General features: G+C 36.6%; 1 protein-coding gene across 1 annotated transcript in view; it reads right to left on the bottom strand.

The window, feature by feature from the left end:
- Positions 1-11,853: 11,853 nt before the first annotated feature.
- Positions 11,854-18,958, bottom strand: part of LOC139697728 (uncharacterized) — a 102,293-nt gene continuing 95,188 nt past the window's right edge. The window contains exons 11-13 of the mRNA XM_071596552.1: positions 17,495-17,683; positions 15,518-16,279; positions 11,854-12,259 (exon numbers count right to left, since the gene is read on the bottom strand). Coding sequence (XP_071452653.1) covers positions 12,251-12,259; positions 15,518-16,279; positions 17,495-17,683 — 960 coding nt within the window. The 3' untranslated portion in view covers positions 11,854-12,250. The remainder of the gene's footprint in view (positions 12,260-15,517; positions 16,280-17,494; positions 17,684-18,958) is intronic.

Genomic DNA, 18,958 nt, shown 5'->3' with positions numbered 1-18,958 from the left:
TTTCGACTAAGTTTGTTACTTAACTTTACGCCAATTCCTCTTACCATCTCCATGTTAATGTCCTTTTATTTCCTTTTATCTTTCATCAAAAGTGTCCATTTCCTCATCCTAAGATTTTTACAATGTTTTTCTTCGCACCCCTTCCTTAACTCTCCCGTTAAATGCTTCGAGCATTCGAAATTCTGTAAATACTACCTTGATCAAAAATTTCCCGGAATTTATTCAGAAAATTAAAAATACAAGTTTATTCATCTAAATCTATATTGTCCCCTTCAAAGTAATCCCCACCGACTGCAACACACTTATGCCAGCGCTTGATCCAATCCTCGAAACATTTTTTATATTCGGGTTTCGGTATGTCCATCAGTGCTTCCTGCGATTTTTCCATTACTTCCTCTCGGCTGCTAAAACGCGTTCCCCGTAATGGTTTTTTAACTCGATTGAACAGAAAGAAGTCACAGGGAGCCAAATCAGGTGAATTCGGTGGCTGTTGGATGGTATTTGTTGCATTTTTCGTCAAAAAATTACGAATAATGATAGCACTGTGCGACGGTGCGTTATCATGGTGCAAAATCCACGAGTTTTCTGCCCACATCTCTGGTCTCTTTCGGCGAATTGCTTCACGCAAACGTCTCATAACGCCCAAATAATACTCTTTGTTTACTGTCTGGCCTTCTGGCAAAAATTCATGATGCACTACACCGTTGTAATCCATGAAAACCGTCAGCATTGCCTTCTTTTTTGACTGAAAACGACGTGGTTTTTTTGGTCTCGGCTCATTTGGTGAACGCCATTCACTTGCCTGATGTCTGGATTGCGTGTCGTACTCATAAACCCACGTCTCGTCTCCAGTAATGATCCTTTTGATGAATGTGGGATCGGATTCAGCCTCGCAAATCATGTCTTTTGCGACGTCAACACGGTCTCTTTTTTGCATGAAATTGAGGTCTTTTGGCACCAACTTTGCTGCTACACGACGGAAACCCAAATCATTAACCACAATGTCTTGGGCGGATCCATAGGCAATGTTCAAGTCCTCCGCTATTTCTCTGATGGTTAATTTGCGGTTATTGACCAACATTTCTTTTACTTTATCAATTTTTTCACCGACTTTCGATGTCGATGGTCTGCCACTGCGTTCATCATCTTCGATTGACTCACGACCACTTCTGAACCGCTCGTGCCACTGGTAAACGACCGTTTTTTTTAGAGAATCGTTGCCGAAACACTTTTCCAACATTTCCAACGTCCGTGCGCCACTAAATCCGTTTTTTACGCAAAATTTAATACAAGTTCGTTGTTGCAAATTTAAATCCATTTCTGCAATTGTAAAAAATCGCCAACACACACAGAGATAGATGTACTCTTGGCTACGTAACTTTTGCAAATGTCAAGTTATGACACTAAGATTTAAAGGGAATATCAACAACAGATGTACCAATTTAACAAAAAAAAAACAGAACTCAAATCGGAACGATGGGAGCGCCACACGGTGGTTATTCCGGGAACTTTTTGATCAAGGTAGTATTTATAACAACGAAATTAAGTCTTACGTCTGGTGAGTTCGAGTCATTCTGGACGATCTGTTGAATAAGAAAATGAGTTCTACGCTTTCCACTAAAGTGAAAGCAAAAGTGTCCCCCCTAAGTTTTCTAAGTTTTTATCAACTTTTGTGAATGCAAAAACTTGTAAGAGTTTCCCCCAAGTTTTCAAGAACTGTCCCCGATCTCTCCAGCCCAAAAGGAATTGCCTGAGTTTTCCAAGGGGTCCCGGGAATTTACAGGCTATCAAGTATCCCAACATTGGACTTTGCAACAATAATCGTTTTTCTCCTAATCTCATGAAATTTGTCCTGGTTAGTGAGTAGTTTCCATTTTTTCTTCATGATTGAGCAGGATCATGAAAAGGACGTCTAGAAACACATTCGTCTCAAAACCTTTTGATGTTTACCGATTTTTAAGTGCAAACGAAGAGGTTAAATTAATCGTAATAGCACGAAATACCGGATGCTGTGGAAGGACGAATCTCGTTCTGTTCCAAACGAGCATGATCTTTCAACGTAGTATTTCTGGTAAAAATCAAAACACGAATGAAGAGGCATTTAAAACTCATTCCTAAACTAAGAGATTTAGAGAAAAGCCAGGAAAAAATTAGAGTGAAGCTATTAAGAATTGACTTATTTCGAGGCATCCAACAAGGAGAATAAGATACGATCGGCATTTTTACTCTCCATCCACCAAGCACTTAGAAATGAAAAAGAATCATGGAATTTCGGATTTTTTTGTCATTGGAGTGCATCGTCAATGTTTGACCCAAGAAACAAACCAATGCGCCAACGACTTACATGATTATGGTAAGATAGTCAAGTAACGCGAAAACTATTTCAAGTTTGTTTCAAAAATCAAGTCGAAATATTAAATCATGGATTTTTAAACAAATAAGAAGAAAAAGTTTATAAAACTTCAAATTTGACTTATTTCTTCTCATATTTTTTGTGGTAAGTAATGGATAAGGCCGATGACACGCACTACCTTTGTGGTGTACGTGGGCTTTGATACGTAGCAATCCTCGCAGGATAAGCGAAAATCGACCCAAGTCAAAAACCCGAAATATTGAAAGTGGATGCCTTCAGTCTGCAGTTGCTTCCCCTGTGCTGCAGAAGTGTCCCAGGCCCGAGAAAAACATGGGCTGTTTTCCTGGGCTACCGAGAAATAGGCATAAAGCCGAAAATAGCGCAGATGAAGCTCATATGTATGTAGGCGGCATATAAAATTCTAAAAAAGACAATTTATGTTTTTCATTAAATTCTTCATTTTTCTCCCGAGGCAACGGGAAAATCCACGCCTCCAATTGTTTCGAGAGCGACTAATTGAGAGCAGCTATTGAAATATCTTTCCTCTTCCTCCAATCACATCAACTTGGAATAAATAAATGCATTTCAGCGGAAGCCATTGTGGATTTATAAAAAGAATCGATAATTTCTCTCAAAATAACCTGAACGAGGTGTCACAGTATCCGGAGATGGATGTCGTAAGTGGGAGTGTAAGAGGAGGTTAGACCAGTACCCTTTTAACTCGAGCTGATTTAATGTGAAAAGTTGTCCGAGCCACTCCCAAGATGAGAGGGTAGCTCACGCGGAATTAAAACAAGGAACCTCAGATCTACATCAAAGAGATCTACCCACTAGACTGCCACGCCACCACTTTGGTCATATTTAGCAATGAAAACCAGACTTCTTTTAATTTATATGGCGGCCTCACGGTGAGGAGTGTAGCATTAAAAGAGTGATTTCGTCTTAAAACCGGGAGTAATGTCATTTCACAAGGTCTGTCCCAGAAGTAGTATGATTTATTTTTCCCGGATAGAAGAACAGACGGACGGCGGTTTGTCTGGCTGGGTTCGAGGGAGAAGAGTCTAAGGAAAAGCTGGAGGCCGGTGGTGGCATATGGCTCACAGCCTTTGCAGAGTGCGGTTTGTTCATTTGTGAAACCTCTAAAACAGGACTCCGTTACGCTTCGCCATGAACCGGTTATTGGAACAGCGCTACGCCATCAAATTTTGCGTGAAACTGGGCAAAACTGGGTAAATAGACTGATACTTAAGGCAGCTTATGGTGATAGCGCCATGGGTAGATCGGGTATTTTTTGGGTGTCACAAGTTGTTTCGGGAAGATAGAGGAGATGTTGAAGACGCTGAACGTTCAGAACGCCCTTCGGTCTCAAATAACGACGAAAATCTTGCAAGAGTAAAGGCATTGTGTGACAGGGATCGCAGATTAAGTGTTCGCATGGTTTTTGATGAACTTGGCATCCCTAAAAGTGATTTTTATTGACTTGTGAACAAAAACATGGGCATGAGTAAGGTGTGTGTGAAGTTTGTGTCGCTAGTTGTCTCTAAGTAACGGAGTGAGTAACGGACTACCTGGCCTGGCACAACGTGGCAACACTGCCTCAGCCTCTCAACAGCCCTGACGTTGCCCCACCAGACTTCTTCCTCTTCCCCCGCCTTTAATCCCTGCTGAAAGGACGTCACAACGGTTCGGTGGAGGCGTGATAACAGGTCGTGACGAGGGAGCTTAGCAGCATTCCGGGCGCCACCTTCCAGATGGCGTACGAGGCGTGGAAAACCCGTTGGTAGTGGACGCAAAAGGGCACTACTTCGGAGAATTTTGAGTGAATGTATCAATTCTGGCAATAATATTTTTTAATCGACTCAGTCCTACTACTTATGGGACATACCATGTATGCTGTTACGAACGCGAGATGAGGGTTCCGGTACAATGATACAATAAAAATACGAACTTTTTCTAACCTGTCGATTATGGAAGCCTCCCAACTCGAAGTACAGCACCTGTCCATTACACAATCTTGCTTTGAGGGTGTGTTTCTTACGTCTATGGAATATACTAAGGTTGACACACTCAGTGGGAATGACACTGACCAGTTCCAGCGTTTCAGTGACCGGATCTAATTCCGGCGATACTTGATAAGTACTTAAAAAAAACTGCTTCCTTTCCTCGGCATCTCCAATTTTGTACTCAGATGTTAGATAATCTTCAGCAATTATCAACTTTGTAGGAGTTAGGCCTATAAATATCAAAATTATGCACAAATTAATATGAATATATAAGGGACTTGTAGTAATTTATCATATTAATGAGACCTTATTTGAGGCGATTTTCTATTATTACAAAGAGATAATAACATTTTCTTAAAGGTAATATATCCAACAAGTCTCGCCTTATATTTGGAGTGACATGACAATTAACACTGAAAATTTAACTTGAAATTAGGCGTGTAGCTAAATTGCGGTGTCTATCATTGGAGATTTGACGCCAATCGTTTACAAATGTATGGAATTATAGGAAAATTTACAGATGAGTCAATAAGATAGAATTCCCAGGTGAAAGCTCTTCAATGTAAAAGAAAATGGTGAACTGGCCTGAGGGTTGTGGAACAATGTGATGCTAAAAATTGACGAAATGGCGTTACCTTGCTCGACAAGCTGAGTGCGAAATCATGGTGAAATCACTTAAATATTCTTCCAGCTATTTGCACCGCTATATATGACTAACTCATAAAGGAACGTCAATACCGCCTCCAAGACCTTATCATTCACTTACCCACAAACGGAAATGCTTTTACATTCTTTTCAAGAAGTGTTTTCCTTGTTTATCTGTTGCTAGATTATGAAGCCTTGATAAATGTTTCTTCTCAGAGCGTTGGCGTTAAGAGAAAAGATAGTATATTGCATAATGCTCGCATTTTTCATCAATTGCGATCATAACAACCGCAATATAGTATACTCAAATCACTTTTATCAACAAAGGTTGTGACGAGGATTTCGTGAAGTTTCATGATCTTCTGCCCCAAACAATTCCAATTATAGTTTTTCTATTATTATTGCATAGTAATAGTAGCACAAAAATATCATTTGAGTAATTTGTAAGGGTTCTGATGTAATATTTATGAACCCAGATCAAATTATAGTGTTTCGGTCGCAATTAGTTAAGCGGGCTTATAAAAATGTCCCATTTCTCCGACAGTGATGCGATGGGTGGTCGACTACATCGAATACAAAGACAAAAATGAATTACGAATAAAGGGCTATTACCAAGTTAAGTGAAATTTTTAACCCGAAAGGGTAATATTCCTAATCACCATCGTCAGGATTGCAATCCGAGAATTGGTTTACTGCAGTTACTACATTCTTCCCTCTTTGAATGCAAGACTGCATTAAAATATCCCCAAAGACTCGTCAAAATGCAAACGTCAATTTTAAATCGGCACATAGCAAACTCATCACTAACACAATATTTTTTTGAAAGAAGTAAATAAAAACTACCTCTGCGCATTTTATTTTTAAAGCCTTCGTTTCAGCGTACTTTATCATCTTCAGATGACAGTATACATTCCCATTCAGTATATACAATGCGTATGTACGTATATTTTGGAGGGTGGGTGGTTCCCCTAGTGCGGATGTCTGTGGTGAGCATTTCCCTCTAACCCTACTCAATCCTCCGCTAACGCCCCCCTTTTCTCCATCGGTCGAATTCCCATTGGCTACATCCCCACTTCTCTTCACACCCACCCTCAAAAGTGTATATATAATTAATGCATCAACACCTTTTTACCTGAAGACGACAAAAAATGTCGACACTTGAGCTTTAAGAATAAACTATGCAGTGGAAGTCAATTAGTTTTCCCTTTCTTTCCCTTCTTAATGGAGAATGAGTTTCCTAAAGTTGAGTCTGATATCCTGTTTTTCACCAGGGGTCAATAACTCTTAGGCCAAATGCGGATATGAGAAAAAGTTCCGGAAGAAAGGCGAGAAGGTAAACAAGGCCAGTAGTGAAAGTACCGCTACCAATGATGCATTCACGTGAAATACTGCTTCGCAGGCCGATGCACGGTGAGAGCTCTGTTGGCACGTTAGAACTCAATTAGGCGAGAAAACTTCCAATAAAAATCATAAATGCAGGACTTTAAATGAATGAAAGGAAATGGTAGTTGGGATAAAAATAATTTATCATTTTTATCGGCTAATTCATTCTCATTTTTTAAATTGCCGCCTTTCTAAATTTTTCACAGGTATGAACGGGCACTGCTTGACAATATACGCCGTTTGATTTCTCCGTCGCCTCAGGCTGATTTCTCTTAGGCCCTTGTCTGAACGGGTGCCAATATATGCCCGATGACCAAATGTAAAAATTAAGTTACATTCTACAAGTCATGCTATAATGATCGTCTCACTGTAACTCGCTAGAACTACGCAACGTCTTTTTAAACTAATTTACCCTGATTTACAAGACTTGCAGTTATGATTATGCAAATGCAAAGTTCGCAGGAATTTATTTTGCTTGGTGATTGATCATTTTAAAACAACGCCACAACAACACAGCTGTTAAAGATCAAAATATATTCTATAGTCAAAAGAAGTTCGGATTGGGTACTTGGGGTTTTAATAGAGTTCCACTTTCACTTGTCCATACTTCTGATGGCCCTGAGACTGATACCCCTTCTGGCATGCAGACTTAATTACAAATATTCGAAGATGAACACATAACAGAAGGATAGTATTTGGTAATTTACTTGCCTATTATTAGTTCTAAATCTAGTGAGTTGCGGTTATAATAATTTCGATGTCGGAGATCTTTCACAAATAATACGTCACCACCGCATATCTCATGAAGATAGAAATCATAAGAATGACTACAATCCTTTAGCCTAGAATTAATAAATGCAATCTCATTTACCCAGTTGTATTTGCCGAATTCCTTTTCCTTCCCGTGTAGTTTCAGCAAAGGGACTTTCCAGAAGTACGACATCTTCAAAGTCGCAATACTCGGAGAAAAGTAATTTCTGTATGCGATTCATTAGAGATTTGATAATATATTGACTAAATTAAATAATTTGAAAATGTCACTTGTATGAATGCTTTTAAAGGTATATGCAAGCATTTAAAAATATGCTCACAAAAAAACTAATCCAAAATACTACTTGATCTTAACCTCTTTTCGTTGCTAAGGAAACACAGTTGAAACAAAGGTAACGCGATAAATGGTGAGGAACAGCCGATGTATATATGAATCATAAACATAGTAATCAATCCGAGGGTCGGTTTGGTAGATGATGGTAGAGTTCACCCAGTATCAAACTCGACGACGTGTGAAATTCACTTATGAGGACAGGAGGGCCAGTTCCTTTCCCTGTGCCGACCGACTATGGTTTCCCAGGAAGATCTGGTACCCGAAAATTCCCACAGCTTGGGTGGAGCCGAGGGTGCCCAGAGAGGCATGTCCGGAAGTCGAACCCGGGCTCTTCGGTCCGTAGCCCATAGCTATGGACTACCGCAACCCATGATGTGTATACAGGTATATATAACATTTGGATGGCACAATAGAACATAACAATATAAATAGAGAACACTAACATTTAAGAAAGTTTAATCTTTCCACCTTCTTCAGGCCAGACTTGAAGATGGCCTCAGGGAGGGTCGAAACCATAAACTTTCTTAAATGTGAGTGTCCTTTTACGTGTTCTTTATTTATATTTTTATGTGCTATTGTACTGTCCAAATGGTCTATTGCTATGGTACGTCTACATTATTGATATAGATGTATATTCATATAAATTCGTACGTCTTAGACTGAATTATGTTCTCAAATTCTAAGGGTTAGAAGTCTTACTGTCAACAGAAAATTTGAAATGTATGATTTGTAACGTAGATTTCCACGAAAAATAATACCATGTAGTTGATTACGGTATATTACTTAGTATTATGTTCAAACTGAGGCATGAACCATAATCGCGGCACAAGAGCCGAAGTCTGGATGAGATGTTCTACCTTTGGTTTACCTGACCAGCAATCTAGCTTCTCATCCGAAGATGGCCCAAACGTATTCCTTGAACTCCAGGGGCTTGCGCACTAGAGAGCGCAGGGATCTACATTTTCCTTCCCCTCATGGCCCGAAGTCAATATCGACTTCCCCAACGGAAAAGACAGTACGCGCAGAACGCACCTACCCCACCTACCTCAACTATCGGAAATTTTGGTTCTCAACTCAGTTAGATTTGGGAATATCAGTATTTGTTGTAATTTTCACAACTTTGTCATTTTTAGTTGGCTATCATATAGCCAACTAAAAATCCCATCCCATTTAAAATTTTCATATGACCTTGGAATTTGTCATTTTTCATGCATTATTGTTCTTCAAAGAAATTTTCGATAAATCCCAAAGGTTTTTTCTTTTATTTTCGCATCGTAATCGAAAGACGATATTATAACCAATATAAAGCTGGTAATAATAAAGCAGAAATGATGTAATTTGTAATGAGTATGACCGAGTTAAAAGCAAAATTTGATTGATCGAATCTTTTATTGAGCCGATTTTCTTAGCATTGCTTCTAGAATGTTGCCCATAGTGTCTGATCTTCTTTCATGATCCATATCCATTAGTTTCAAACGGTTTGCACTTCACACAAAATATATGTAGCTATACCACAAAGCATCATAGGTCTGCAGGGAAAGTAAGCAAAGAGACGAATTCAATTAGGAAAAAACTATCAGTTCACTATATTGCTCTTTTAGGTTTTGCTCAAGTCATAACTACATCTTAAAACTCTTTTCCACGTAAAAAAAGGTTATTAAAGATGGCAGAGCAAATTTCATATGAAAAATATTGAAATTTACATTAAATTATTCATTACTTAGAGAAGAATTTTAGAATGTTTAAGCATAAGTTAATACATAAAAAATGAACTGGAATTTGAAAGCATTTTTTATTAATTGCCTACTATAAATAATAAATTTAGTGAAAAAATAATCATAAAAGTAGTGTTAGTGGGTAAAATTTCTTGCTAGTTATCTTTTGTCCATACTATATAATGATAAAATCTTTTTATGCAGAAATAAATATATGAAAATCTGGTCTCTCCTAAAAAGCACCTCCAATGCCTCCCTAAAGCATCAGTTGATTTTTAAGTGCTATAGCTGGATTTGATACCATGAAAATCATAAGATAACAACAAAAGAAATAATACTTTATTGCACCCCTCTCCATTTTTATTCAAAAATATATGAATAGTGATTGCTACTCCAGGTTTCTCTAACACTTTGGCAGTCCATTTGATGGAGTAATAGCGGAAGTATTGTGTAGGTACTCTTCTTTCTCACTTAATTCAATATCTCATGATCATGGCCTATACTATATATTATCTTGAATATTTCTTTGAAGTAACTTATTTTGACCTATTTACTTTTTCTGTGTATTTGTTTGCTTTAGTGAACTGCTTTCAATTGAAACCACTTTGTGGGCTCATCCAATTAAGTTAGTTAAATATGCATTATAAATCAACAACCAAAAAGCTATGGAACAGTCAGGGATGAACATTGGTTGAGAGTACCTGAAGTAATTTTTTTATCTTTGACCTGTCAAATATTTTATTGAATAATAAGTCAACATCCTACTGAGCAAGCCTCAACATTGACATTTTGGTGGAAGATGTTAAGACACAAACCATTAGTTGTCTAACTATATGAAATCATGGAGTTTTCTAAGCAGAAAGATGGTTTATGAGGTAATCTTTTACAAGAGCTGTTCATGGGCCTCACTAATCAAAAAAATTGTTATTTTCTTTGTTTAAACCATGAATTGTGAAATGGAAAAATAAAAAATTAAACCTTCAGAGACAGAATCTTGTTTCTCTTATTTTATATGGTTTTGCTTCAATTCATTCTAGACTTAAAAGGTATGAAAATGACCCCTAATGGCTTTTTTCTTCCACATATTGTGAGAACTTTCTCTTCTTTGCCTTACATTATTTCCTTACTCACGCCTTCATTACTTCCACCAGTTCTCATGCTCTCTACCCTCTTCCCTCCTTTACTCCATTCACCCTTCCATCAAGGCCTTCAACATCCTGCAGTCATTCAATATTTCCTCCATCCACTTTCTCTTCCTTTTTGGATCTCCCCCAGAAATTTACTTTCTTTGCCTACCATATTCAAAACTTTGGTGTTCACCTTCTAATTTGCCTAATTCATTTTCTCCATGCCCACATTTCAAAAGTGTACAACATTATGATCATCTCATCTCCTCAAAGGCCAGGTTTCATATTCCTACTGCGGTACACTCTCTTACCTGAGTCTCCACTAATCTTTTCTTTACACCTTTGCTGAACATGCATCATCAATCATCTTCTTACAAACAATGACAATTGCAGAATGCAATACATGCAATGCCATTCTTCCCTAAATGTGATATGCTGCATATCTGATAAGTCTCCTTTTAGAATTTAACTATGAATCCAGTGCATTCATCAGAGTTAGTCTGGCTTGCCATAGCTTATTATCCTATTTTGCCCTCTTACCATAAGGCAAATGATTTTTACACTCTGAAATTGTTTAATTCTTACCATATTGCAAATTTGTGATTCATGCTTCTCATTAAAACTTCCTTCAAATGGATCCTAAATGATTGTTTCTAATTCTTAATTTTGTCCAACAATTTTGAAATAAGTTTAACTTTTTAATCAAATTTACCTGTCACAGTAAACCTGTCCCTACAGTCAATAGCCCAGTGCTCTACAGACTGGACTACCATATCACCCTGAGAAACCAATCATTAATTGATTGAACATTGGTGTTAAGAAAATGGTATGAACATACAAATGATGTAAAGGTCAGTAGCTATAAATGCATGTAATCAAAGACATTTGGAGGCACATTTGACTCATGAGATCAGGTGAAAAAATGGTCATTTATAGGTACAGGGTGCGGCAACATAACTTCTTTTTTTTTTAAAGTGTTTTGCATTTGAAAAAAAGGAAGGTAAGTTGCCAGTCCCTGTTCCTTGGTGTACGCTGATTCAATTTGGCATCACTCACGGAACATTTTTAGGGCTAGGGGGCAACATGAGAGACACTTCCTGGATTTCACATATAGCTGCTACATTCAAGCTTAAATATTAATTCCATTCGTTGATAACAGCATCTGAATTACAGTACAGCAGGGGAACTGTCTTCAGAGTTATTTCTAACAATTACAATGAATGCATTTTTCATTCCAAAGTTATTCAATTTTCTACCTACCTATGCCTTCATATTCAAGAAATTACAATGAACCTCATAAAAAGTTATGACAATTCAAAGGTAAGACATTTTAGGCATCATATTAACACAATGATACCTCAAGGAGTTACCATCATCCCAATGTGGTCGTGCCTATATTCAATTTAAACCTTCTCTTGAAGTTTATATTTCATCAATGTTAATTACTCATAAGAAAGTCCATAAATGAATTGTTCCTAGATAGATAAAAATAATTTATTACATCTCAAGAATTCATAAAATAAAGATTTTTTTAGATACACACACTACAGGAGTAATTTTCAAAATCTACTAAATATTGATAGTTACATGCAATTTTATTCAATGAAATATTTGATTAAATTAGTTCATATACACAAAATAAACATTTTCCACTTTTACCTTTTCACCTCATATACAGGTAAAGTTTCATGTACAATTCTCAGGAATTTGCATCAGGTACATCAAGTTTTTTTTCCAAGTGTCAAGTAATTGTTTTGTTTTGATGGAAAAATGTTATATTTAATTCTTCTCTTAAGTATATCATATAAAACAGGTGTTAGGAATAGCAATTCCTTACACATTGCATTAATAGTTTATTTTACAAATAACATCATTGTACACTTTATACATGGATTTGAGCGGGGAATGTGGGTAATGGATCAAGGATGCTGAAAGAGAAAAAAAATGCTTATTACTTTTCAAAATAGAATACACCTTCATAGCAGTTAAACAATGCCCATGCAATAACCTATTAACAAGAAGATGTTTTTCATGTACAGACTATTATAACCACACCATACCTATATTCCTAGCTTTTCTTGAACGAATAATAAGAGGCAATTCAACCTGCTAATTACTAAAATTTGAACCCTTAGTTAGGCAGGTAATCATTTATTTCTCCAACCATTAGCTTCCTTTGGTTGCCTGCCAGCATATTATGTACTCTGGAGCTCTGCAGCTTGGAGAGGTGAAAGAAACTATATAAAGCTCCAAGCTAGAGCCTAAATCTATACCTCATTTCTCTGGAGTAAAGAGACTAGAGAAGAGGATCCTTTAAACTTATTCGGTGCTTTAGACTCCCAATTCTATCCTTTAAAAGGCCCCTTAATACTCTAGTTATACAGCACATTCTGGTGACCTGGAGAGAGCTGCAATTAGAAAGCTATTTTCCTGATGAAGTGATATTTATTTCTATGGCTAAATATATTTTTCCCTCTCAATGTAATTTACTGCAAATAGATTTGCAAAATTCAATTAAATATACACATTACAACACTGCATGATATTTCAGATTCAGTGCGTGTCATTTCTTACACAAAACTATTTTCTCCTCTAAGTGGTTCCTTTGTTATGCATGTATATACTAAGAGTGCTACTGTAATGGAAAGTGATACTTTGACAGAGAAAAAAAAAACTAGGAATAAGAAAGGGAAATTACAATTTAGGAAGAAAATTAGAGTAATGGCATTGAATGCCAACAACAATAGTTCTCAAACTTAGACATTTTTCCTAATTTCTTGCTTAACCACATGCCATTTTCTAACAATTACAGGGAGAGATGTTTATGACTATAAAAAACCATCAGGTAGCACTGACTTGCCCTGTATTTCAATGTGAATTCTAAAAACAGACTTCAACAAACAACTAAAATACACATACCCTACCTGATGCATTAATAAGACCCATTAGACATTCAAATATGAATTTCACAATGATGAATTTAGTTTTTTTCTCCTGGTTCCCAAGTCACAATTATGAAAAACTATCCTCAATGTGCATAGATTAAATATTAACAACTTGTGAGGGTATTATTTATTTAATCTAATGTACAATTTAAACTTATTTCAAATCGATTTTGTCCACTAGCTTTTACCAGTTTTCAACATTGTCCTTGATTAGGAATTAACAAAGAGCAAAGCAGCACTTATTCCAAATTATCTAGCTAATTTCATTTGCCAAACATCTACAGTAAAAAAACATGCAAGGAAGTATTCATCACAATGCATTCAACTGAGCTATATGTACCATTCAAAGTGGAGGATTTGCTGGTTTTGCAATGACCATTTGAGGAGATTAAATTAACAGGACATAATTTTACTGGACTTTTTGGGTGATAATTTTGAGAATATTAATTATTTTTCATTCCTATACAGAGACCTAACGATTTTATTTAAGTTAAATATACCAGGGATTGTGCAGTGGCTAATGTACAGGCTTCCCGCTCAAAGGGCCCTGGTTCGAATCCTACAGACGACAAATATTTTTCCTTGGTATCCCGATCCCTGCTTGAGATGTTTTTTGTGGAGAGCACTTTAAGTGAGTGCAATGTTCGTCAGATGGGGCATTAAACTTCAGACCCCTTGGTGGCTTTTTTTAAGAGTAGGCTATAGTGCCGATGGGGGTTTCTCTATACCCTTCATCCTTTCCTGTCCACCCCTAATGGCGCAAATGCCCTTAGCTCTTGGTCGCCTCCCCTAAAACTACTACTATTAAGTTATATATGATTGTGCTTACATTTCAACTGATAAGTTACTGTTTTGCTTCCTCTTGATTCATCTTATCTATTAAAAGCCTTCAACACCTTCCAAAATACAATTCCCAAATTGTTCACCCTTTAAAGAAAAATGTGTCCAAAGTATGAAATACGGAGAGAGGCAATGGCTTTGTCTAGTTCTGAGGAAGAGAGAGAGCTTCACTAGAATATGATTATATTGTATTGTATTGATATTGTGATTTTTCTGGGAAGGAACTGAAATTCTACAATCAGGCTGAAGAATTGGAAAATAACTCCCTTGATTGGTTTGACCACAAGTTCAGTCCCTTTTAATTCAGTTGTTCTTTTTCAAAAAGATATTCACCTTGGTCTCTCCTAGATGTGTAATCTAGCAGAATAATTGTGTAACCAACAATCCTAATTATTTATACCTGTGAAGACTACTTACTCACCATCAAAGCAATCCCTCTAATAATTACAGGGTTTTAAAAAAAATGTCACAGTTTTCATTTAATCCATGACATCATATTCTTCATATCCAAGCTACATTTAGATATTCACATAATAGATAAATGATGATTGCATCCAGCTACCCACTATAAGATACTAAGTTCACCTCAAGGCAATACCTATTGACTCTTCTAGGTTTTACCCATGGATTTTTCTGCATACTAGTTAAAATTTGAAAAAGGCAAGATAGGTGGATGGGGGAGATCTTGAGAGATGCTGCAAGCTATGATGGAGGGGCAAGAATGAATGATTGGGATGAATGTTGGGCAAGCAGGAAGAAGAAGGAAGAGTTTTTGGATGACAAAAATGCTAATGGAAGGAACGAAGGACTGAATAAGAAAATAATGTGGTGTGAACAAGAATATAGGCCAGGAGAAGTCCATGCCATATGCAGCCGTCATTTGGAACCATATAAGATCTACCCTAAAAAAAATCGTTTGCTGAATCTTTTAAGTGAACTTGTTTGTAATGATTTAAAAAACAAATCAATAGAGTAAGAGGAACCAGGGAAAGGCCAATCAGCCATCCTCAATCCCTGAATGACATAACACTATTACAAGATAGAAAAGGATTTAAGTGTTTTGGGCCCTAACCTGCTACCTAAAATATCAACAAAAAACAGTTGATTTTTATTAGATATGTTCGCTGGAATAAGATCTATGACTTTTGTACCTTAATATCTTAAAAATTTTAACTTTTATGTCCCAATTCTATTTTTAAACAAGTAACTATTACCCCCTCCCTGACAAAGTTTCAATTTCTTCTACTCAAGATAAATGTTGAAAAAAGATGTGTGCAAATATTTCATCCAATCTGTGAAACCACTTGGAGTGCTCATGCCCTCCACATTTTATTGTTATTTCTTTAACAGCAATAAATTAATATTATAAGGATGAAAACACATGAATTGTAATTAACTCACCTTATTTACTGCATTGGCACTGTTATTTGGTATTCTGATGGTCACTTTATTGGAAATTGCATTAAGAATTTTTTCTGTGTTTTGAAATGTGATGCCTGAAGGACTGCGGGGTTGTAAGGCATCTGTTGATGGTTTTTCTGGTCCATATACTTGTGTAAAATATCGAGATACCACACCATTTTGTCTCCCAGATACTGAGTCCACTCCAGCATCTCCATTCTCTTTGGAAAATCTGTTATTCTCATCATGCCCAACTATAAATGTTTTACTGCTTTGCCTTTTGTCATCTGGTGGTGCCTCAGTTTGAGCCTTGAGTTTTGATCGAGAAAGTGTTTGCAAAAGTTCAGACTGCAACTGACTGTTGACATTGTTCCAATCCTTTGGCTGCTTCAAATCCTTGCTGGACTCTACAATTTTTTTACCAGGTGTTTTGCCTGCTGGCAAAAAGTCAAACCTTGTGGGCTGAGCTCTTCTCACACTTGAAGATGGATACTCACTGATGGTCACTGAAACGGGTGCCTTAGGTTGCTGGACCTGTGGTTGCTTTTGACTGACTTGAGCTGGTTTCTCACTCTTTATGATTTGAATATTGTTTTCATAGGAGAAGAAAGGAGTCTTTGGTGATCTTGGAGAAGAGGACTCAGAGGAGTGCACACGCGAGTAGCTTGTTTGCTTCTGGGTCATGTGCGGGAGTGATGGAGCAGAATTTAATCTCTCCCTTTTGGTTTCTCCATTTTCCGCTGCATGCTCTGAAGAGGGCATCTGCCAGATTGAAAGCAAAAACAATAACATGAATGACAGTAGTAATTAAGAACGTACATAAACCACACTTAAAAACACAACTTGCTCCGACCAACAGGCAAATGTCAGCCACTAAATAGGTAGGTAGAGCTTTAAGATATTACCCACAAAACATTTTCATGACTATAGAGATTCATTTGAAAGAGTCTAAATTTTAATTTTTATCCAGGAGGAATGAATTCCAGGGCCTATAATCATGAAAAACCACAATCATGGTAGGGACTTACACTTGATGGCATGTAATGTGACATTTTGTGACTAATGTGCAGATGTCATATTTTGTTATACTTGTCACAGTGAAGACTATTTGCTCGTTTACATTGACAGTTAAATTTTTCACAATAATGCCAAACTGTTGCACTAAGAGTTGAAATAATAGTGGCTCACAAGGTTTACATACATGTAATTTTATGTGAGATGCTTCACAAACTTAATAGGTTTGGCAAATTAGCTGTTGTGGGGTATTTGGCTGCTGCATTCTCTAGAATCTATCATTTCTGAACCTGCTTATTAAGTGCAGTCTTCCCGACAACTCACTAGTCCCAAGTTTGAACCTATTTCTTAGACCAAATTTTTATGTTTCTTCATTTCATGGAATGATTGAAGCAAACAATAAAGGATTTGCAGTAGAGTTTGCCTTGTGCTATAAAATTCAGGAGATGTCCATGCTTACTGCTCAACAAGAATATAATAATGGCTCTTGGATTTTTTTCCATGTTTCACATAAATGGTGTCATTTGGACCACTAATATCAATGAAAATTCAATAATCAATGGCTAATTCAGTGAAGTGCACCTCAAAATTAAACTGGCCCAATGGTACATGCCATGCATGACCACAGGTGCTCATGTACACTCCGGCACCATGCCAGAACCAATATTGCCAAGTCATGAAAATTTAAAAAAAATGTAAATACCCAAACTGCCGAATGTTTTCAAGTAAATCTGAAAGCAAATCTTATGGGAAAATTGTAAAAGAATGGAGGTAAAACTTGCGCAATAACTAGAAAGAGCAGAAAACTTTAGACCAATAACATTTATAGGCATGAAGGGGAAACTCAAGTGCGGCATAGAAATAAATCTAAATGGTAGTCCTCAAAATATCAGAAATGAAGTTATCAGCCTGTTTATTAATGAGCAAATTAACTGTATCATTTTGTCAAAGAATCACTCTCACCGGAGGAGGAGGAGGTGGGGTTGCAGGGGTGACACATGGCTCTGGCTGATTCCCTGTTTCTGCCACTGCATTGTCAGGAGCACAAGATTCAGATGCTCCATCCGTTCCGGACTTGAAGTCCCGACTAATACTGTTGTTCTCATTTCTCTCTAATATTATCCTCTGTTTCCCATTCTCCACATTTCTTTGCTGAAATGAAGAAGTTGTGCAGGATTAAGAACACCATTCAAAGAGCAACACTATTCAGGCAATGACAAATGTTACAATTTAATTATGATATTCAGCAAGTTAACAAAAAGACATACCCAGGCAATTCATTCACCTTATACCTTTCCAGATGAATTATCTTTAGCCCTGAAGTAATAAAATAATCCTGAATGTGTCCCTGAGCACTAAAATTACTCAAATCAAGATTAGCTTAGTTCAGCATTTCTTAATCCTTCCCACATAATGTACTTTTCCTTTATCTATGAATTTGTATTGTACCTTTTTTGAAACCTAGTTATTTTTGCATTGTATACCAAGAGGACGAAAGCTACATTTTCACCCATTTGAATAATACATATGCACCTAGCTACATGAAAATGTTCAATCGAAAAGCAAATGTTCTAAACATATAATTATTTTCAAATGATTAATCACTAATGGATTCAGGATGAATTCACATGATGAAAATTTCTTTCACAGTGTTTATTGAAAAATCACACAAATAGCACAACCAATGTTTTCAGAAAATTCATTTAAAAACATTAATGAATTTTCAAAATTATCTCATAATATTATCATCATGGATAAAGTATTCGGCAGTTCATCAATGAACAAAACATGATGAAGAGAATGGAAAAAATTTCAGTTGGAAGTATTTTTTATGTTCCATGTGCTGAGTTCTGTCATGAGAACAGCCTGATGAACTCACAAACAAGCATATGTAGGTAGCACCTCTTTAAACTGAGAAGTTGGGGCTTTTTGAAAGTGAATAAAATTAGCCAATTACACTAGCTATTCTAATAATTACCATACTATTAGGTTCTTTACTCACGTTGTATGTTCTAATAGTGATTAAAGGAGCCTTTCCCTCCATGACAATAGACTTCAAGTTCTACTAAGTGAATGACAAGCTAGTATAATGAGTATATCCCAACCATTGTCCATATCTGACACTTTTCCTTTTTCCCAAGTGATTTCATATATCTACACACACACATTCGTTTCTTAATGGAAATATACACTTCTGATGAAATGCAAGATAAAATACTGATAAGTCATTTTTACAAGGAATATTTTCCAAATATGAAATGGAAACCAACTCTAAATTCTCAAAGGGAATTTTATCTTTTTAGCCATTAAGCAATTATGAGATACCACAAAAGAAACAAAGGATAATTATTGAAATGCAGTCACTCATACTGATAAGACTTACTTAGAACTACACACTTCAAAGGAGATAAAAAGCCGCTGACAAAG

The sequence above is a fragment of the Hetaerina americana genome, unplaced genomic scaffold (assembly GCF_022747635.1).
Source record: "Hetaerina americana unplaced genomic scaffold, ioHetAmer1.1.p SCAF_8, whole genome shotgun sequence".
In the NCBI taxonomy this organism is placed as follows: Eukaryota; Metazoa; Arthropoda; class Insecta; order Odonata; family Calopterygidae; genus Hetaerina; species Hetaerina americana.
Note: the sequence above shows the minus strand (reverse complement) of the source record. Positions and strands in the feature narration are given on the sequence as shown.